The sequence below is a fragment of the Oncorhynchus mykiss genome, chromosome 3, assembly GCF_057628025.1.
Source record: "Oncorhynchus mykiss isolate SJ-2025 chromosome 3, ASM5762802v1, whole genome shotgun sequence".
Taxonomy (NCBI): domain Eukaryota; kingdom Metazoa; phylum Chordata; class Actinopteri; order Salmoniformes; family Salmonidae; genus Oncorhynchus; species Oncorhynchus mykiss.
The window spans coordinates 17,642,501-17,665,825 of record NC_143024.1 but is presented as its reverse complement, the minus strand read 5'-3'; the positions used below and the strand labels follow the sequence as shown (position 1 = coordinate 17,665,825).

The 23,325-nt window shown below is 46.9% G+C and overlaps 2 protein-coding genes and 1 long non-coding RNA gene across 11 annotated transcripts in view; 1 reads left to right on the top strand and 2 right to left on the bottom strand.

Moving 5' to 3' along the window:
• epb41l4b (erythrocyte membrane protein band 4.1 like 4B) overlaps positions 1 to 14,034 on the top strand; it is a 30,307-nt gene extending 16,273 nt beyond the window's left edge. For 2 of the 5 annotated variants that reach the window (XM_090222922.1, XM_090222927.1), the window contains exons 13-20: positions 650 to 762; positions 917 to 947; positions 2,678 to 2,711; positions 2,878 to 2,972; positions 4,857 to 5,011; positions 6,977 to 7,092; positions 7,174 to 7,284; positions 9,632 to 9,845. In XM_090222922.1, the coding sequence (XP_090079048.1) occupies positions 650 to 762; positions 917 to 947; positions 2,678 to 2,711; positions 2,878 to 2,972; positions 4,857 to 5,011; positions 6,977 to 7,092; positions 7,174 to 7,284; positions 9,632 to 9,733 (757 nt within the window). In that variant the 3' untranslated portion in view covers positions 9,734 to 9,845. Of the gene's footprint in view, positions 1 to 649; positions 763 to 916; positions 948 to 2,677; positions 2,712 to 2,877; positions 2,973 to 3,346; positions 4,571 to 4,856; positions 5,012 to 6,976; positions 7,093 to 7,173; positions 7,285 to 9,631; positions 9,925 to 10,109; positions 10,246 to 10,378; positions 10,507 to 10,633 lie in introns of those variants that run through there. The other 3 variants (XM_090222935.1, XM_090222932.1, XM_036967155.2) reach the window with 2 other exon arrangements.
• A 535-nt stretch (positions 14,035 to 14,569) lies between these two features.
• Positions 14,570 to 23,325, bottom strand: part of LOC110508031 (epithelial splicing regulatory protein 1) — a 27,621-nt gene continuing 18,865 nt past the window's right edge. For 2 of the 5 annotated variants that reach the window (XM_090222891.1, XM_090222900.1), the window contains exons 12-15: positions 20,593 to 20,770; positions 18,863 to 18,989; positions 17,719 to 17,845; positions 14,570 to 16,561 (exon numbers count right to left, since the gene is read on the bottom strand). In XM_090222891.1, coding sequence (XP_090079017.1) covers positions 17,744 to 17,845; positions 18,863 to 18,989; positions 20,593 to 20,770 — 407 coding nt within the window. In that variant the 3' untranslated portion in view covers positions 14,570 to 16,561; positions 17,719 to 17,743. The remainder of the gene's footprint in view (positions 16,562 to 17,718; positions 17,846 to 18,862; positions 18,990 to 20,592; positions 20,771 to 23,325) is intronic. The other 3 variants (XM_090222878.1, XM_090222886.1, XM_090222909.1) reach the window with 2 other exon arrangements.
• LOC149984424 (uncharacterized) lies at positions 21,559 to 21,809 on the bottom strand. The gene is made up of 2 exons (XR_016492354.1): positions 21,737 to 21,809; positions 21,559 to 21,699 (listed from the first exon to the last, which is right to left on the bottom strand). It is a non-coding gene; the product is annotated as an uncharacterized LOC149984424 (long non-coding RNA).

The window sequence follows — 23,325 nt, the reverse complement described above, 5'->3', positions numbered from 1 at the left end:
GGACTAGTGCGCCATCTGAGATGCAAGTTTTGTCTCTATGGTTACATGATGGAAGCTATGGTTACAGGGAAATGCCGTTTGTTTACATGTCAAACTGAAACGACCTCTTCAGATATATTCCAGGCATCTATCACCAACATACAGGGACGCAGTATGTTGAGTCATGTAAATGTTCTGTACATCCTGACATGCCAAATACAGAGATGCCAGCTACTGTTCATCGTCGTTAAAGGGAATCTTGGGGGTTTTGGCAATGAGGCACTTTATCTACTTCCTCAGAGTCAGATTGACTCAACGATACCATTTTTATGTATCTGCATCCAGTGTTAAGGAAGTTATCAGCAGTTTCATGAGCTAATGCTAACTAGCATTAGCGCATGATTGGAAGTCTATATCTACTAGCATGCTAGTAGTTACCATAGACTTCCAGTCATTGTGCTAATGCCAGTTAGCAATTACGCTAACTCTAGTTAGCAAATTCCTTTAAACTGGGTTGGTATATTCTCCCCAGTACACTATAGCCTATACCCTACAGCTTTACATCCCTACAGCTCCCAGCAGGGACATAAAAATGGTATCAATGAGTTAATCTGACTCACTGCCAAAATCCTGAAGTATCCCTTTAAAGTGTTCTCTCTCTCCTTCTCAGTGGAAAGACTGAGTACCAGGCGACCCACGGAGGGAGGCTGAGGAGGGCCAGTACGTTTGAGAGGCGACCCAGCAAGAGATACCCGTCTCGCACTCACTCACTGGGTGGCAAGGGTTGGTATATTCTCCCCAGTACACACTATAGCATATACCCTACAGCTCCCAGTTCCCCCATACAGTAAAACACCCATACAGGCAGTTTCCCATGTCAATTCTCCTGTGCTTGATTCACTGACCTGATGTAACCTGGCTTTCTCTCTCTCTACAGCCCTCTCTCCAGCCAAACCACCACATATCAGGTGGGTCCCTGAGAGCACAGGACAACCAAGCATGTACAGAGCCCTTAGAAACTATTCACACCCCTTGACCTTTTTCTACATTTTGTTGTTACAAAGTGAGATTAAATGGATTTAATTGTAACTTCCTGTCAACGATCTTACACAAAATACACTAATGTCAAGGTGGAAGAAAAATGCTGACATTTGTAAAAAATTAAACACCAATGTATCTTGATTAGATAAGTATTCAACCACCTGAGTCAATACATGTTATAATCACCTTTGGCAGCGATTACAGCTGTGAGTCTTTCTGGATGAGTCTCTAAGACTTTCCACACCTGGATTGTGCAACATTTGCCTATTAGTATTTTTTTCTAAATTCTTCAAGCTCTGTCAAATTGGTTGTTGATCATTGCTAGACAACCATTTTCACTTTCAGGTCTTGCCATAGATTTTCATGCAGATTTAAGTAAAAACTATAACTCGGCCACTCAGGAACATTCACTGTCTTGGTAAGCAACTCCAGTATAGATTTGGCCTTGTGTTTTAGGTTATTGTCCTGCTGAAAGGTGAATTCATCTCCCAGTGTTTGGTGGAAAGCAGACTGAACCAGGTTTTCCTTTAGGATTTTTCCTGTGCTTAGCTCCATTAAGTTTTCTTATTTTTCCTGAAAACTCCCTAGTCCTTAACAATTACAAGCATACCCATAACATGATGCAGCCACCACTATCCTTGAAAATACAGAGTGGTATTTGGTGATATGTTTGGGGCAAATCAAATATGCAACACAACACTTTGTAATCAGGACAAAAAGTGAATTGCTTTGCCACATTGCAGTATTACTTTAGTGCCTTGTTGCAAACAGGAGGAATATTTGTATTCTGTACAGGCATCCTTCTTTTTATGCCGTCAATTAGGTTTGTATTGTGGAGTAACTACAATGTTTTTCCATCCTCAGTTCTCTCCTATCACAGCCATTAAACTCTTAACAGTTTTAAAGTCACCATTGGCCTCATGGGGAAATTCCTGAGCAGTTTCCTTCCTCTCTGGCAGCTGAGTTAGGAATGACGCCTGTATCTTTGTAGTGACTGGGTGTATTGGTACACCATCCAACGTGTAATTAATAACTTCACCATGCTCAAGGGGATATTCCATGTGGGCTTTTTTCTTTTTTTAAATACCAATAGGTGCCCTTCCTTGCGAGGCATTGTAAAACCTCCCTGGTCTTTGTGGTTGAATCTGTTTGAAATTCACTGCTCGACTGAGGAACCTTACAATCATCTGTATGTGTGGGCTACAGAGATGAGGTAAAATATATATTATTATCACACAGTGAGTCCATGCAACTTATTTTACATGTTAAGCACATTTTTACTTCTGAATTTATTTTGGCTTGCCAAAACTAAGGGGTTGAATACTATTGACTCAAGACATTTCAGCTCTTGATTTGTAATTAATTTGTAAACATTTCTGAAAGCATAATTCCACTTGGACATTATGAGATGTTTTATGTAGGCCGGTGAGCATATTTAATCCATTTTCTAATACCGGCTGTAACACAAGTGGAGAAAGTCCAGTGGTGTGAGTCCTTTCTGGAGGAGTTGAATGTTACGCCTCTATTCATGTTAAAGAGCACTATGGTAATGAGCAAGATGTACATTTTATAACAATGTATGGAAATTACATATGTTTCGATTAATGACCTGTATGTAAATGTGATCTTATTGAGCAATTATATTGTTATTTTTCAGCGCCCACACCAGCCCCGAACCTAGTCTACACCCAGTAAGACACACACACACACACACACACACACAATGGTTCCTCATGGATATGAAGGTTAAAGAAGAAAACGTCAGTGGATACCTTTGTGACTTACCATGGCAATGCACCTGCAATATTCAACTGAATATTATTTTCTCTGTCTTTTTCTCCATCTATCTCTGTTCAGTACCAGCGTAACATCCCTATAGCCCATGAGCCTTGGCACCCAGCCCTCACACCCCCCATCTACCTACAACACTCAGGACACACATCCCCGCACAGGTGAGACAGACAGACATAGGTAAGACAGTTGTCTTCTTAATGGTGTATAGTGAGTCCCCCTAGCCCCCAGAGTTGTCTCATTTCAGAGGTGCTCTCTTTCTCTGTCGGGTATCTCCGCTATCTTTTTCTTTTTGAATGTCTCTTTCACGTCATATCACTGTTACATCATTCATGTGTTGCATCATTTAGACAGGCTGTGTGTGTGCGTGTGTGTGTGCTTACCGTGTCTGTGTATGCTTACCGTGTGTGTATGCTTACCGTGTGTGTATGCTTACCGTGTGTGTATGCTTACCGTGTCTGTGTATGCTTACCGTGTCTGTGTATGCTTACCGTGTCTGTGTATGCGTACCGTGTGTGTCATTTCCCATGTCCAGAGCGCCTGCTGCAGTAGCAGTGAGTCAAGAGCCCAGTCATCGGTCAGTACCAGAGAGGTCCAGCGGGTCTTTCCCAGGATCCATCAGTGTGGTGTACAGAGACAAGGTCATGACTGCACTCTGACCCCTCCACCCTAACCTCTACAGCTGACCGAGGACCTTGTCCCAGGACCCTGTCCCAAACCCACCTCTAAATCTAAACTCTAACACACACGCATATGCATACGAGACAACTGGAATACAGAAGACTGAGAGAGACAGAGAAACACTCTGGTTGTGGACTCATGGACCAAAATACCTCGCCATCCTCCTCATCACCATCATTACACACCAGCCTTGTCTACCATGTGTCTTCTCCATCAGATCACCACCACCACCACCACCATGCTGTGGAGACAGAGACTTCGAACAGAAAGAGAGAGACTTTAAACACAGACACCATAGAGAGATCTGTCTCCTAGTGGATTGGACCATGATGTTCAGTTAGTTCATGCAATTGTTGTTGATACTTTAGTGGCTGAATGTTACAAAGTCCTCAAATGTGACTGGGTAAGATTGAAATTCCGTTTATGCTTTACAAAACAGTCATACCGAGACATTATTTTTCTGCCCAGTTAGCAGGTAGATTTGCTTTTAGCCAAATCCTTTTAGAGCAAGCCAAATAATTTGTTTAAAGAAGTTATCCTAGCTCAGGATTCACTGTTTGAATGTAAGATGCCAATCATTTGAGTGTGTGTGTGAAGTAGTCTGTGTCATCATAAACTGCTTTAACTAGGGATCACATGGTTGTACATTACATCTGTAGGGGAATATAGCTACATTGGAAATCTCAGCTAAACGATGAAGGAAAATGTTTTTGTTAAATCTGTATCAGCAATATATACATTACAATATATACATTACAATATATACATTACAATATATACATTACAATATATACATTACAATAGCATGTCATGGAAGTCTTGCGTCTATTGCTGCATATCTGCCTTTATTCTTCAGAGGCATGAATGTTGTGTGTGAGGGGTTCTGACTCAGCTTAATCAACCCCCCCATAGATCAATAGAATGGCTCTGATGGCCTTGTTTACCTGTGTTAATGCTGATTGTGTTTACATCCTCTCCATGCTCAACATTCCTTCCTGTTGCCTTAAAATTGTTACACTTATCACAACCAGCCTTAGATTGGTTGCTACAGCCTTGTTGAATAAACGCACTGCTTAAAGTCCTTCACTGAAGTTGAATAATGTACACACACACACACACTGAATGACTGTTAAAATGATGTGCTATACACACACACACAAGACCACACACAGGCTACCAAAGCACAGGTGGCTGATTGTACCTTAATTGGGGAAGACGGGCTCATAGAATGTTATCAAACCCCTCAGCAGCCTGTGTACCAAAGAGAGGTTTTAAAAATTGGTGTTACTGTGTGGTAAAGAAGGTGGAACAGGGTGCTGTTCTGGGTTTCTGGACTGTGTTTGAGTGTGATGTGCTGTCCCCAGTTTCCCTCGGCGTGGTCCTGTCCTGGGAGGGGAGCAGCAGTTCAGTGTTGAGGAGAACGAGACGCCGTACTCTGGAAGCATACACCATCGCCACCGCAGACACACACACTACGACAACAGCCAGGAGACTTACTGTCACACACACAGCAAGAACAGTGAGTATACACCCATGGGTATACACACCACAGGCAGCCAGGTTATAGACACCAGGTTATACACACCACAGGCAGCCAGGTTATAGACACTAGGCTATACACACCACAGGCAGCCAGGTTATACACACCACAGGCAGCCAGGTTATAGACACCAGGTTATACACACCACAGGCAGCCAGGTTATAGACACTAGGTTATACACACCACAGGCAGCCAGGTTATAGACACCAGGTTATAGACGCCACAGGCAACCAAGTTCTACACACCAGGGCAGCCAGGTTATAGACACCACAGGCAGCCGGGTTATACACACCACGGCAGCCAGGTTATAGACACCAGGTTATAGACGCCACAGGCAACCAAGTTCTACACACCACGGCAGCCAGGTTATAGACACCAGGTTATAGATGCCACAGGCAACCAAGTTCTACACACCACGGCAGCCAGGTTATAGACACCAGGGCAGCCAGGTTATAGACACCACAGGCAGCCAGGTTATACACACCACGGCAGCCAGGTTATACACACCACGGCAGCCAGGTTATACACACCACAGGCAGCCAGGTTATAGACACCACGGCAGACAGGTTATAGACACCACAGGCAGACAGGTTATAGACACCACAGGCAGACAGGTTATAGACACCACAGGCAGACAGGTTATAGACACCACAGGCAGCCAGGTTATAGACACCACAGGCAGCCAGGTTACACACACCACGGCAGCCAGGTTACAGACACCACGGCAGCCAGGTTATACACACCACAGGCAGCCAGGTTATACACACCACGGCAGCCAGGTTATACACACCACGGCAGCCAGGTTATAGACACCACAGGCAGCCAGGTTATACACACCACGGCAGCCAGGTTACAGACACCACGGCAGCCAGGTTACAGACACCAGGTTATACACACCACGGCAGCCAGGTTACAGACACCACGGCAGCCAGGTTATAGACACCACAGGCAGCCAGGTTATACACACCACGGCAGCCAGGTTACAGACACCACGGCAGCCAGGTTACAGACACCAGGTTATACACACCACGGCAGCCAGGTTACAGACACCACAGGCAGCCAGGTTACAGACACCACGGCAGCCAGGTTATACACACCACGGCAGCCAGGTTACAGACACCACTGCAGCCAGGTTAATGACACCACTGCAGCCAAGTTACAGACGCCACGGCAGCCAGGTTACAGACGCCACGGCAGCCAGGTTAATGACGCCACGGCAGCCAGGTTAATGACACCACGGCAGCCAGGTTAATGACACCACGGCAGCCAGGTTAATGACGCCACGGCAGCCAGGTTACAGACGCCACGGCAGCCAGGTTAATGACGCCACGGCAGCCAGGTTAATGACGCCACGGCAGCCAGGTTAATGACACCACGGCAGCCAGGTTAATGACACCACGGCAGCCAGGTTAATGACGCCACGGCAGCCAGGTTACAGACGCCACGGCAGCCAGGTTAATGACGTCACGGCAGCCAGGTTAATGACGCCACGGCAGCCAGGTTAATGACGCCACGGCAGCCAGGTTAATGACGCCACGGCAGCCAGGTTAATGACATCACGGCAGCCAGGTTAATGACATCACGGCAGCCAGGTTAATGACATCACGGCAGCCAGGTTAATGACACCACGGCAGCCAGGTTACAGACGCCACGGCAGCCAGGTTACAGACGCCACGGCAGCCAGGTTACAGACGCCACGGCAGCCAGGTTACAGACGCCACGGCAGCCAGGTTACAGACACCACGGCAGCCAGGTTAATGACACCACGGCAGCCAGGTTAATGACGCCACGGCAGCCAGGTTAATGACGCCACGGCAGCCAGGTTAATGACGCCATGGCAGCCAGGTTACAGACGCCACGGCAGCCAGGTTACAGACGCCATGGCAGCCAGGTTACAGACGCCACGGCAGCCAGGTTATATGTTAACACTGTGTGTGTGTTTAGAACACAGAGCCCCTCCCTGTCCTGTAGATGAGTTGGAGCTCTGTCTGCTCAACCCCCTGGAGACAGACAGCAACACCTCTCCCTGGCCTACACTACATGTCAACATGGACAACAAGGTACGGTTACACACCAGGTCAGACATATTTAAGCAGTTATTTTATTACACATTTAGACTCCACCTCTCTCTCATCTCTTAGGCAGAGGAGAAGCAGTTGTCTGAGAAGTCTCTCCAGCCCTCCTCTCCCCGCAGCTCTCCAGACCATCTCAAGTGTAACATCTACAAAGCACAGATGGAGGCTGTCTATAGAGTGAGTACTGACCCCTAGTGACGGAGGCTGTCTATAGAGTAAGTTCTGACCCCTAGTGATTGATGGAGGCTGTCTATAGAATGAGTACTGACCCCTAGTGATGGAGGCTGTCTATAGAGTGAGTTCTGACCCCTAGTGAGTGACAGATGCTGTCTATAGAGTGAATTCTGACCCCTAGTGATAGAGGCTGTCTATAGAGTGAGTACTGACCCCTTGTGATGGAGGCTGTCTAGAGTGAGTACTGACCCCTAGTGATTGACGGAGGCTGTCTATAAAGTGAGTACTGACAGCCAATGAGTGACGGAGGCTGTCTATAGAGTGAGGACTTCCCCTCGTGATGGAGGATGCTGTCTATAGAGTGAGTACTGACCCCTAGTGAGTGATGGAGGCTGTCTATAGAGTGAGCACTTACCCCTAGTGATGGAGGTTGTCTATAGAGTGAGGACGGACCTGTATTGATGGAGGCTGTCTATAGAATGAGTACTGACACCTAGTGATGGAGGCTGTCTATAGAGTGAGGACTTCCCCTCGTGATGGAGGATGCTGTCTATAGAGTGAGTACTGACCCCTAGTGAGTGATGGAGGCTGTCTATAGAGTGAGTACTGACCCCTAGTGATGGAGGCTGTCTATAGAATGAGTACTGACACCTAGTGATGGAGGCTGTCTATAAAGTGAGTACTGAGCCCTAGTGAGTGACGGAGGCTGTCTATAGAGTGAGGACTGACCCCTAGTGACAGAAGGTTGTCTATAAAGTGAGTACTGACCCCTAGTGAGTAACAGAGGCTGTCTATAGAGTGAGTTCTGACCCCTAGTGAGTAACAGAGGCTGTCTATAGAGTGAGTTCTGACCCCTAGTGATGGAGGCTGTCTATAGAGTGAGTTCTGACCCCTAGTGATGGAGGCTGTCTATAGAGTGAGTACTGACCCCTAGTGAGTAACAAAGGCTGTCTATGGAGTGAGTACTGACACCTAGTGAGTGATGGAGGCTGTATTTACAGTTAGTACTGACCCTTAGTGATGGAGGCTGTCTGTAGAGTGAGTACTGACCCCTAGTGACGGAGGCTGTCTATAGAGTGGGTACTGACCCCTAGTGAGTGATGGAGGCTATCTTTACAGTTAGTACTGACCCTTAGTGATGGAGGCTGTCTATAGAGTGAGTACTGACCCCTAGTTATGGAGGCTGTCTATAGAGTGAGTACTGACCCCTATTGAGTAACAGAGGCTGTCTATAGAGTGAGTACTGACCCCTAGTGAGTGACGGAGACTGTCTATATAGTGAGTTCTGACCCCTAGTGACAGAGGCTGTTTACAGAGTGAGGACTGACCCCTAGTGAGTGATGGAGGCTGTCTATATATTATATATTGGGCGGCAGGGTAGCCTAGTGGTTAGAGCGTTGGACTAGTAACCGGAAGGTTGTGAGTTCAAACCCCCGAGCTGACAAGGTACAAATCTGTCGTTCTGCCCCTGAACAGGCAGTTAACCCACTGTTCCCAGGCCGTCATTGAAAATAAGAATTTGTTCTTAACTGACTTGCCTGGTTAAATAAAGGTAAAATAAAAAAAAATAAATAAAAATAAATAAAATATAGTGAGTTCTGACCCCTAGTGATGGAGGCTGTCTATAGAGTTAGCCTCAGTACTGACCCTCAGTGATGATCTTTAGTGAGTTCTGACCCCTAGTGATGGAGCCGGTCTATAGAGTGAGTACTGACCCCTAGTGATGGAGGCTGTCTATAGAGTTAGCCTCCATCACTGAGGGTCAGTACTAACTCTATAGACAGTACTGACCCTAGTGAGGGAGGCTGTCTATAGAGTGAGTTCTGACCCCTAGTGACGGAGGCTGTCTATAGAGTGAGTTCTGACCCCTAGTGAGTAATATAGGCTGTCTATGGAGTGAGTACTGACACCTAGTGAGTGATGGAGGCTGTATCTACAGTTAGTACTGACCCTTAGTGATGGAGGCTGTCTGTAGAGTGAGTACTGACCCCTTGTGATGGAGGCTGTCTATAAAGTGAGTTCTGACCCCTAGTGAGTGACGGATGCTGTCTATAGAGTGAGTACTGACCCCTAGTGAGTGATGGAGGCTGTATTTACAGTTAGTACTGACCCCTAGTGACGGAGCCAGTCTATAGAGTGAGTACTGACCCCTAGTGATGGAGGCTGTCTATAGAATGAGGACTAACCCCTAGTGAGTGTGTGCTTACAGTAGCCGTGTAAAAGCTAACATCCTCTCTCATCCTCTTGTCCTCTCCTCTTCTGTCATCTTCCTGTCCTCTCCTCTTCTCCCATCCTCCTCTTCTCCTCTGTCATCCTCCTGTCCTGTCCTCTTCTTCCTCTCTTGATGAAGGATGCTCCGCTGACGCCCAGAGGGAAGACCTGTAGTCTGGAGATCAATGACAGGCCAGTACTAGCAGTGATACAATACTCCTCCCAGTGTGTGTGTGTTTGATGGTGGATGATAATGGTATGTGTGTATCTCAGGTATCAGAGCTCCAGTCAGGACTCTCGAGACTCTGCCACTTCCAGTCTGACCACAGAGAAAACCTCCCTCCGCCCCGACCACAACTCAACCACAGACAGACCCGCCAAGTCTAACCCTAACACCAACCGCAGGAAAAGACTGGTCAGGCAGTTCAGCTTGTAAGTATGGCAGGGTATTCACAACCTGCTCTGGGATTCTATACGATGCTCACAGCTGTGTCCTGTACTCAAAAGTACTGTCATAACCTAGCCACTACACAAAAACCCATGATGTTAGTTATTCACTACTCATGTTTTACATTTAGAATGCTGTGGCTGAACACTGTCCTGTAATTGGTCCTCAGTAACCATGAGGACGAGGATAATCTCCCAGAGGCACTTGCAGCGATCTCTTCCCGGAGCACTGGGAAGTGTGGCTCTAACAACTCACTGGACAACCAGACACAACCCTCCATATACCCTCAGGAAACAAACACACAGGTTATCATACCCCAGAGCACTCAGCAACACACACTTTTCATAGCAGAGCATTCGTCCATTTGGATCAGAGCCTTGTCATTTCTAAGGAAAATAATAGTGGATTGTGGACTAAACTGTTTTGTGTGTGTTGCAGATGGACATGCCGATACTGGAGCTGAGGAGTCCATGCTGTGAGCGTTCTCACTCTCCCTACCTCTCCCCTTCCTTCTACCACACCTCCATCCCTCCCCTGGTACCCTGCCTCTCCTCTCACACCAACAGGTAACACACATTCAGGTTACACACGCACTCAGGTTACAGACACACAACACACAAATCCCAGTCATGTAACATTCCTCATGATGATCTGTGTGTGTGTGTCCCTGTCTGTGTGTGTGTCTGTGTTTAGCGAGGAGGAGATGAGGTTGGGCAGAGAGAAGATTCTCAGGGCTCTCCTGATGACGGAGCTCTGAGTCCGTGACCCCTGTGACATCATGAATGCCTCATGGACCTGGTGTGAGACGACCTTCAGGAGTCCCACGTCCACTGGCTGCACTCAGCAGTCAGCATTTACTGTACATAATGCAGTCAACCTTTGTAGATTTGCATACAAAAGAATTTGCTTAACTGTTATTTTAAAAGGAACATGTTTTATGTCTACCCACACTACACACCCTGTAATAACATGCTCCCCCACTACACACCCTGTAATAACATGCTCCCACACTACACACCCTGTAATAACATGCTCCCACACTACACACCCTGTAATAACATGCTCCCCCACTACACACCCTGTAATAACATGCTCCCACACTACACACCCTGTAATAACATGCTCCCACACTACACACCCTGTAATAACATGCTCCCACACTACACACCCTGTAATAACATGCTCCCACACTACACACCCTGTAATAACATGCTCCCACACTACACACCCTGTAATAACATGCTCCCCCACTACACACCCTGTAATAACATGCTCCCACACTACACGCCCTGTAATAACATGCTCCCCCACTACACACCCTGTAATAACATGCTCCCACACTACACACCCTGTAATAACATGCTCCCACACTACACACTCTGTAATAACATGCTCCCACACTACACGCCCTGCAATAACATGCTCCCACACTACACGCCCTGTAATAACATGCTCCCACACGTGCTCCCACACTACACACCCTGTAATAACATGCTCCCACACTACACACCCTGTAATAACATGCTCCCACACTACACACCCTGTAATAACATGCTCCCACACTACACACCCTGTAATAACATGCTCCCACACTACACACCCTGTAATAACATGCTCCCCCACTACACACCCTGTAATAACATGCTCCCACACTAAACGCCCTGTAATAACATGCTCCCCCACTACACACCCTGTAATAACATGCTCCCACACTACACGCCCTGTAATAACATGCTCCCACACTACACGCCCTGTAATAACATGCTCCCACACTACACACCCTGTAATAACACGCTCCCACACTACACACCCTGTAATAACACGCTCCCACACTACACACCCTGTAATAACATGCTCCCACACTACACACCCTGTAATAACACGCTCCCACACTACACGCCCTGTAATAACACGCTCCCCCACTACACACCCTGTAATAACACGCTCCCACACTACACGCCCTGTAATAACATGCTCCCACACTACACACCCTGTAATAACATGCTCCCACACTACACACCCTGTAATAACATGCTCCCACACTACACACCCTGTAATAACATGCTCCCACACTACACACCCTGTAATAACATGCTCCCACACTACACGCCCTGTAATAACGTGCTCCCACACTACACACCCTGTAATAACATGCTCCCACACTACACGCCCTGTAATAGCATGCTCCCACACTACACGCCCTGTAATAACATGCTCCCACACTACACGCCCTGTAATAACATGCTCCCACACTACACGCCCTGTAATAACGTGCTCCCACACTACACACCCTGTAATAACATGCTCCCACACTACACGCCCTGTAATAACATGCTCCCACACGTGCTCCCACACTACACGCCCTGTAATAACGTGCTCCCACACTACACACCCTGTAATAACATGCTCCCACACTACACACCCTGTAATAACATGCTCCCACACTACACGCCCTGTAATAACATGCTCCCACACTACACGCCCTGTAATAACATGCTCCCACACTACACGCCCTGTAATAACGTGCTCCCACACTACACACCCTGTAATAACATGCTCCCACACTACACGCCCTGTAATAACATGCTCCCACACGTGCTCCCACACTACACGCCCTGTAATAACGTGCTCCCACACTACACACCCTGTAATAACATGCTCCCACACTACACACCCTGTAATAACATGCTCCCACACTACACGCCCTGTAATAACATGCTCCCACACTACACGCCCTGTAATAACACACCCTGCAATAACATGCTCCCACACTACACACCCTGTAACAACATGCTCCCACACTACACACCCCGTAAAAACATGCTCCCACACTACACGCCCTGTAACAACATGCTCCCACACTACACGCCCTGTAATAACATGCTCCCACACTACACGCCCTGTAATAACGTGCTCCCACACTACACACCCTGTAATAACATGCTCCCACACTACACGCCCTGTAATAACATGCTCCCACACGTGCTCCCACACTACACGCCCTGTAATAACGTGCTCCCACACTACACACCCTGTAATAACATGCTCCCACACTACACACCCTGTAATAACATGCTCCCACACTACACGCCCTGTAATAACATGCTCCCACACTACACGCCCTGTAATAACATGCTCCCACACTACACGCCCTGCAATAACATGCTCCCACACTACACACCCTGTAATAACACACCCTGCAATAACATGCTCCCACACTACACACCCTGTAACAACATGCTCCCACACTACACACCCCGTAAAAACATGCTCCCACACTACACGCCCTGTAACAACATGCTCCCACACTACACACCCTGTAATAACATGCTCCCACACTACACGCCCTGTAATAACATGCTCCCACACTATACACCCTGTAATAACACGCTCCCACACTACACACCCTGTAATAACATGCTCCCACACTATACACCCTGTAATAACACGCTCCCACACTATACACCCTGTAATAACACGCTCCCACACTATACACCCTGTAATAACACGCTCCCACACTATACACCCTGTAATAACACGCTCCCACACTATACACCCTGTAATAACACGCTCCCACACTACACACCCTGTAATAACACGCTCCCACACTACACACCCTGTAATAACATGCTCCCACACTATACACCCTGTAATAACACACCCTGTAAGGTTACTGCTGCTACACAATCAAAGCCCTAACTGTTTAAATGATGACACAAACAATTAGTCATGACTTATTGTATTGTCAAGTTGATCTGCTCTGATGAAACTGCTACATGCTGGTAACTGTCCCCAGGTGAAAAGCTGCAGTCCCGGTCTTGTCCTGTAGATGGAGACAGACCCAAACAGACTGCAGCTTGGATCAGTTGTAGTTGCCCATAACCACTACCTGGATAAGGCTTTTTACATCCTCCTTATGGTTAATCTTAGAACTAATCTGATCCTAGGCCTGTGGTTACATGGAACTAACTGGAGAGTTTGGGTCAGAGCTCAGGTTACAGCTCTGCCATGTTTCTGTGCAGTTCCTTATTGCTGTTCTTGTCTATGTTCTATACCCCTGTGTTTAACCTTAATAAAGACAACATGTTAACTTTAACAAATATTCTACTCTCTGTCTGGTCTCTGCTCGGGAAGTGCGTTACTGTGTGTGCGTGTATCAGGTGAATCAAGAGAAACCGGTGCATTAACAGGATCAGGTAGAGTGTTGTGGAGTGAACGAGAATGTGGGTGGGGTCGTAGTGTTATACAATGCTAGTTCTGCCCTCGGGGTCCTAGTGCTTCTTGTTTTCTTTCTTCCTCTACCCTCCCTCTCTCCCTCCATTTTTTACTGCTAAAATTATCTCTGTTTCAGGATGACAATAGTACTGTTATAGTGTGAGAAAAGGTGTGTGAGGTACTGAGTCAGTACACCGTGGCAGAGAGTTCTCAGTCTTCCTCCTCCAGCCACATTCTGTCAACAGCGGCCTCACCTTAGTAGTACGAGAGAGGTGTGGGAGTGTGTGAACGCAGCAATCACAGACCCACTCATCATATGCTCTTCACTCCAATTTGGTCACTTGATTATTGTAATGAATAATGAATTCGCAGACAGTGCGTTTGATTAGTAAACAATGAGTTTCCCAGACAGGCTTGTTTCACATGTTCTATTTATTAGAGTGTCAGTGTGGTCACAGGAGAGTTCCCTGGACAGCCAGGGACCCACAGTCACAGTAAACATCAATGTATTACATCATTATGGGTCATTTATAGCTCTACTGTCTAATCTGGCCTTCATGGGAGTAAAACACACTGGTTGAGTTTCAATAGTCTGAAGCGCGGTCCTCTCCTTGCCTCCCCTCAGTCTGCACTGATCTGAAAACTCATGATAGATGAGAACAATTCCTTTTATGTCAGTGAAGTAGACTGTTGAGATGCAGGCACAGTGACATTACAGTAAGGAATCAGAGAGCACAGTGGTAAATCTCCATCACAGTGAGTTGGGACCGAGCTGGGTAAGGCAATAGGAAGTGGTGGAAAAAGTACTCAATTGTCATACTTGAGTAAAAGTGAAGATGACTTAATAGAAAATGACTAGTAAAAGTCTAAAAGTATCTGCTTTTAAATGTCCTTAAGTACAGTGGTGGAAAAACTACTCAACTGTCGTAAAAAAGTAGATTCATTAACAAACACATTATTTTATTTTCGTGAGTCTGCCAGATCAGAGGCAGTAGGGATTACAACGCCTTATATTGATAGGTGTGTGAATTGACCATATTACTGTCCTGCCTGAGCATTCCAAATGTAATGTACTTTTGGGTGTCAGGGAAAAGGTATGGAGTAAAAAGTACATACTTTTATTTAGGAACGTAGTGGAGTAAAAGTAAAAGTTGTCAAAAATATAAATAGTAAAGTAAAGTACAGATACCCCCCAAAAACTACTTAAGTAGTATTTTAAAGTATTTTTACTTAAGTACTTTACACCACCGGCAACAGGAATAGTAATCTCCTGGCTCTGGGCTCAGCTTGGCATCACATACAAAAGGCAAGGGTGGAGTGGAACTAGGCAAACATAAACAGGTTAGATGGGAGGGGTGTGGGAGTGATTCAGCATTTGACATGTAACTTTTATGTCAGACACTATGCTGTTGATATACAGTATAATCTGTATAGTAATCTGATTGGTTAGCAGTGCTTTATATTTTCCATAACATGTAAACATCTGAGTGTAGCTAGCACTACTAACTTCTTCATGCAGGAGGCTTCCTAATACAACGTTCTAGTATTGGATTGTAAAATTATAGAAAGTATAAAGAAATAAAATGTAATATGTTTTTAGACAGACAGTATAAAATAAAATATATACATATAGTATCTAGAGAGAGTAGTGCACTATGCACATCCTCTCTCTCCCTCACGCACTTACGCACACATCCACACACTTATACACACACACACACACACATTCACAAGCACTTACACACATACACAAATGCATGCAAGTCATGAAGGTTCAGATGAATAATTAGTACTAAACGCAGCTCTACTTCTAACAGACGTCTCCTGAAGTGGTTGTAACATCTTATAACATCTCTCTAGAAAGCTTTTTTAAAATACTATGTGCAATATAAGACAGAGCTGCTGTTTGGCTGAGGCAAAGCTCTGATATAAAATACATTTCTGCTCTCAAGCATATACACTGTATATACCACAAAACTCAAGACAGGGAACACACATCAGAGCTGGAGGCCAGGACATTCCCCCACATGTCCTTGGGGGGGGGGGGGGGGGGTGCGTGCATGTGTGTGATATTGTGGTGAAGGAGTGTCAAACTTTCGGCACAGTTTAATATAGAGAGCCATGTCTTATATAAAAAAAAAAGGAAATATAACCACTTTTCACTGTGGCCCTCCAGATCTGGGTGAAACCCCAATGTGGCCCTTGGGGTAAAATGAGTTTGACACCCCTGGTATAGTGTGTGGGTAGTGAGTGTCAGTGTGTGGATCTTTGAGCCTTCTACAGCATGTTTAGGTCCAGGTAGTGCCCTCCCTGCTTGGTCAGGAGAGGGGGGAAGGGCATCAGAGCATCACCGCTGCTGGACTGACCAATCATACTGCTCAGTACAGGCAATGCCTCCATAGGACTCTACAGAGAGAGGGAGAGAGGCAGGGAGAGAGGGTGAGGAAGATAGAGGCAGGGAGAGAGGCAGGGAGAGAGGGCGAGGAAGATAGAGAGAGGGAGAGAGGCAGGGAGAGAGGGCGAGGAAGATAAAGAGAGGAAGTGAAAAAAGAGAAAACGTCAGTACAAGGAAAGGAGTCTATGTGGTTTGAAGGTTTCCTTGCCCCAGCACCAGAGGATTCCATCACCTAGTCCACCACCTCCCCACCTGACACTAGTACAGCAGTGAGAACACTATCTAGCACACTACAGCGCCCCAGGGAGGAAACGGGAACACACCTTGGAAGGGCTGAGTCAGACAGCACCAGGTAGAAATTGACCATATAGAACAGGTACGGTTCTAGGTTCCACCAGAGAATGTGATTAGAGCGTTGGGCCAGTAACCAAAATGGTTGCTAGGTCGAATCCCCGAGCTGACAAGGTAAAAATCTGTTGTTCTGTCCCAAGGTGGTTAACCCACTGTTCCCTGGCCATCATTGTAAATAAGAATTTGTTCTTAACTGACTTACCTAGTTAAATTAAATAAACATCTGATCCTAGATCTGAGGATAGGATTGGGTGTGTGGTGTATTCTGATCCTAGAGGTTAGTATTGGGTTTGTGGGGTAATCTGATCCTAGATCTGAAGTTAGGATTTGATGTGTGGGATAATCTGATCCTTGGGTTTGTGGGGTAATCTGATCTGCACTGTAAAAATATAGATGACAAGAAGGAAATCAGCTGGAATAGGATTGTGATTTTTCTAAACAGATATGTTGTTTAACAAACTCACAATCCTATTGCAGCTGGTTGCCACAGATCTAGGATCAGGTTACCCCCCCCCCCCCCCCCCCCCTCCCACACACACACACAATCCAAATGTAAACCATCAGGGGGTAGAAGACATCTGATCCTGGACCAGTGTTTGAGGGGGGAACATCTACTCTGTGTCCCGATCAACACAACCTTCTCTGGTGGAAACATCTTTTTTTACAGTGTGGTTTGGTGCATTGCAATCCCCCCTAGCTAGACTCTACCCCGTGACCCCCTAGTAACCCGGAATCTCAAACCACACCCACAACCACGTCGTCCCGGAGACGAAGGAAAGGAGAAACACGCCCCATGACCCTGTCAGCCAATCCTTACCTTCCGCCTGCCTAGGACACACCCCTTAAAAACACACCCACTCTTTGGGCTGCGTGAGCAGGGTCCGGGAGGGATCGTGATCGTGCATGTTAGCATGAGCGTGCACAAGGCCATCCTCAGTAGCGTACTATAGTGTTGAGGGGGACAGAGACACAGGGGACTGAGACAGAGACAGACTGGGCTGGGCTGTGTGTTCAGAAGAGTCAGCCTTTACAAGATGATTACTGCTGATTTATCTACAGTATATAGTATCACCTCAACTTCCAAACTAGTGTTCATTAGCACAGGCTGAACTCACTGGCTATTTCCTAGTGTATCAGTGAGGAGCAGCCTCTTGTAAATCAAGTCCATGCAGGCAGTGGAGATCCACCCAACAGAATGCCTGTGGGTGTTTGTCAGGGAGGGACCAGAACAGGGAGGGAACAGAACAGGGAGGGTAGACCTGACTAACTTGTTTGATAGCCTCCAGGCAAACACAGTGGCTACCTGACAGTATAGTACACTCCTCCATTAGCAGATTTGAATACTTGCTTTGGATCGACCGTGAGACATGAGAGGACACGGCAACACATACTATACCGGTCACATTGCACACACACACACTTTCTCTAACACACATGAACGTACACACAGTCTTGTATTTCTAACCGTGTGGGGACACACAATTCAGTCTCATTCACAATCCTATTTTTCCTAACCCCTAAACCTATCCTATCCTAACCTTAACGCCAAAACCTAACCCCTAACCCTAAAACTAACCCTAACCCCTAAACCTATCCTATCCTAACCTTAACGCCAAAACCTAACCCCTAACCCTAAAACTAACCCTAGCCCCTAAACCTAATTCTAACCCTAACACTAATTCCAACCTTAACCATAAACCTCCTAGAAATAGCGTTTCACCTTGTGGTGACTAACAACATGTTTGTTTACTATTCATGTGGGGACTTAACTTCCCCACAAATATAGTTAAACACATCCAAGTACACACACACACACACACACACACACACACACACACACACACACACACACACACACACACACACACACACACACACACACACACACACACACACACACACACACACACACACACACACACACACACACACACACACACACACACACACACACTGTTTACCTGGTATCCCTGAATGGTGTTGAGCAGTTCTTTATAGGCAAGGCCATGCATACGGACCACTCCCCCAGGGGAGGGCAGAGGGGTGGGGGAGGGGTAGTAACCTATAGTGTTGGGAGAACCTGGGGGACTGGAGAGAGGGAGGGGGAGAAGAGAGGGGAGGAGAGAGAGAGGGTGAGAAGAGAGGAGAGAGAGAGTGAGAAGAGGGGAGAGAGAGGAGGAGAGGAGAGAGATGGTGAGGAGAGAGAGGGAGAAGAGAGTGCGGAGAGAGAGAGGGAGAAGAGAGGAGAGAGAGGGAGAAGAGAGTGAGAAGAGAGGAGAGGGAGAAGAGAGTGCGAGGAGAGAGAGAGGGAGAAGAGAGGAGAGAGAGAGAGGGAGAAGAGAGTGCAAAGAGAGGAGAGAGAGAGTGAGAAGAGAGGAGAGAGAGAGAGGGAGAAGAGAGTGAGAAGAGAGGAGAGAGAGGGAGAAGAGAGTGAGACGAGAGGAGAGAGAGAGAGAGAGGGAGAAGAGAGGAGAGAGAGAGTGAGAAGAGAATGAGAAGAGAGGAGAGAGAGAGAAGAGAATGAGAAGAGAGGAGAGAGAGAGAGAGGGAGAAGAGAGAGGAGAGAGAGAGTGAGAAGATAATGAGAAGAGAGGAGAGAGGGAGAAGAGAGGAGAGAGAGAGGGAGAAGAGAGTGAGACGAGAGGAGAGAGAGAGAAGAGAGGAGAGAGAGAGAAGCGAATGAGAAGAGAGGAGAGAGAGAGAGAGGGAGAAGAGAGGAGAGAGAGAGAGAGGGAGAAGAGAGGAGAGAGAGAGAGAGGGAGAAGAGAATGAGAAGAGAGGAGAGAGGGAGAAGAGAGGAGAGAGAGAGGGAGAAGAGAGGAGAGAGAGAGAGAGGGAGAAGAGAGGAGAGAGAGAGAGAGAAGAGAGGAGAGAGAAAGAGGGAGAAGAGAGGAGAGAGAGAGAGAGGGAGAAGAGAGGAGAGAGAGAGAGAGGGAGAAGAGAGGAGAGAGAGAGGGAGAAGAGAGGAGAGAGAGAGAGAGGGAGAAGAGAGGAGAGAGAGAGAGGGAGAAGAGAGGAGAGAGAGAGAGAGGGAGAAGAGAGGAGAGAAAGAGGGAGAAGAGAGGAGAGAGAGAGAGAGGGAGAAGAGAGAGAGAGAGAGGGAGAAGAGAGGAGAGAGAGAGAGAGGGAGAAGAGAGAGAGAGAGGGATAAGAGAGGAGAGAGAGAGAGAGGGAGAAGAGAGAGAGAGAGAGGGAGAAGAGAGGAGAGAGAGAGGGAGAAGAGAGGAAAATCATGGAATATCAAGTGAAAATGTGTTTTTTGTAACACTTCATGTGTTTTCACTTGTAGTTTCATGTTATCACATATTGCTTTACATGTTGTCACATATTGCTTTACATGTTGTCACATTAACTTCATATAAGATCACATGAAAACGTGCTTTTGGAAAACATCACGTGTTCACATGTGAACTCCATGTGGTTTTTCCGTCAGGGATATCACATCCAAATGAACTTCAATGCTGAGGGGGAGGGGAGGAGGAGGGGGGAGGAGAGAAAGGTCATTGTGGTCTTAGTGCTGTTTGCTCTTCCTTCTGATACCACACTACTGTTCAGTCATTAACTACCCTTGTGTATGTCCCCTCCCTCCCAGCCCCCAAGCCACTTACAGTATATGACTGGATGGTTAATGGGGTTAACAGTTCTTATCTGGGGCACTGACATCATTAACTACCCTTGTGTATGTCCTTACCTGGGATAGTATGCAGTGTAGTTCATGTAGAGCTGAGTGCTAGCTGGGTAGTAGGCGTGTCCAGGTCCTAGGGGGCGGGGACTCAGCAGCACCTGCCCAATGGGAGGGAAGAGGCCGGCAGCCTCAGCCGGCATGATGGAAGGGATGGGTGGGAAGGAGTAGGAGGGAGGAGACAGACCTGGGGAGGGGGGATTGGGGGTGGGGGGGTAGTTAGACAACACGCCAAGGCAAGGACAAGGAAAGGACACATGCCCAACACGGCACACAGAGAACTACAGATCCCCTGGTCCCCTCTAAAGATGGCTGCTGTAAGCAGACTACAGTGTGCTTCCCAGTCGTCTACAATGGCTATGTGACATGGTCCGGTCGTAGTTAATTTCTAGGAGAGGCTTCTGCAACAACGACCCTCCTCAATGAACACCTTTAGCTTCTACAGACGTGTGTTTGGAATTGCAAGTGCCATGCTCTACCAACTGAGCTACACGGGACTACACACCAGAGCTCAATGACTAGACACCACCATCACTACACACCAGAGCTCAATGACTAGACACCACCATCACTACACACCAGAGCTCAATGACTAGACACCACCATCACTACACACCAGAGCTCAATGACTAGACACCACCATCACTATACACCAGAGCTCAATGACTAGACACCACCATCACTACACACCAGAGCTCAATGACTAGACACCACCATCACTACACACCAGAGCTCAATGACTAGACACCACCATCACTACACACCAGAGCTCAATGACTAGACACCACCATCACTACACACCAGAGCTCAATGACTAGACACCACCATCACTACACACCAGAGCTCAATGACTAGACACCACCATCACTATACACCAGAGCTCAATGACTAGACACCACCATCACTACACACCAGAGCTCAATGACTAGACACCACCATCACTACACACCAGAGCTCAATGACTAGACACCACCATCACTACACACCAGAGCTCAATGACTAGACACCACCATCACTACACACCAGAGCTCAATGACTAGACACCACCATCACTACACACCAGAGCTCAATGACTAGACATCACCATCACTACACACCAGAGCTCAATGACTAGACCTCTCCATCACTATACACCAGAGCTCAATGACTAGACACCACCATCACTACACACCAGAGCTCAATGACTAGACACCACCATCACTACACACCAGAGCTCAATGACTAGACCTCTCCATCACTATACACCAGAGCTCAATGACTAGACACCACCATCACTACACACCAGAGCTCAATGACTAGACACCACCATCACTACACACCAGAGCTCAATGACTAGACATCTCCATCACTATACACCAGATCTCAATGACTAGACACCACCATCACTACACACCAGAGCTCAATGACTAGACACCACCATCACTACACACCAGAGCTCAATGACTAGACACCACCATCACTATACACCAGAGCTCAATGACTAGACACCACCATCACTACACACCAGAGCTCAATGACTAGACACCACCATCACTACACACCAGAGCTCAATGACTAGACACCACCATCACTACACACCAGAGCTCAATGACTAGACACCACCATCACTATACACCAGAGCTCAATGACTAGACATCCCCATCACTACACACCAGAGCTCAATGACTAGACACCACCATCACTACACACCAGAGCTCAATGACTAGACACCACCATCACTACACACCAGAGCTCAATGACTAGACATCTCCATCACTACACACCAGAGCTCAATGACTAGACACCACCATCACTACACACCAGAGCTCAATGACTAGACATCTCCATCACTACACACCAGAGCTCAATGACTAGACACCACCATCACTACACACCAGAGCTCAATGACTAGACATCACCATCACTACACACCAGAGCTCAATGACTAGACACCACCATCACTATACACCAGAGCTCAATGACTAGACATCACCATCACTATACACCAGAGCTCAATGACTAGACATCACCATCACTACACACCAGAGCTCAATGACTAGACATCACCATCACTATACACCAGAGCTCAATGACTAGACACCACCATCACTACACACCAGAGCTCAATGACTAGACATCACCATCACTACACACCAGAGCTCAATGACTAGACACCACCATCACTACACACCAGAGCTCAATGACTAGACACCACCATCACTACACACCAGAGCTCAATGACTAGACATCTCCATCACTACACACCAGAGCTCAATGACTAGACACCACCATCACTACACACCAGAGCTCAATGACTAGACACCACCATCACTACACACCAGAGCTCAATGACTAGACATCACCATCACTACACACCAGAGCTCAATGACTAGACATCACCATCACTATACACCAGAGCTCAATGACTAGACATCACCATCACTATACACCAGAGCTCAATGACTAGACCTCTCCATCACTACACACCAGTGCTCAGCTCCACCCACGTCTCCCACAGCCCCACTGATTGGACACACCCCGACTGGAAGACTCAAGCCCAATCCTAAATCAATCCTGAGTCCCTACCTTCAAGTCACTTTTATATTGCTTACACACCTATCCAATACTTCCAGTACATTGGGATCCATTTGGAATTGGGCAAGAGGCCTCACACATGCCAAGCACACATAAACCATTGGAACACACTGTTTTTAATCAGAGTGTGTGAAGAATATGTTTACATTGAACAGTCAATGAACTACA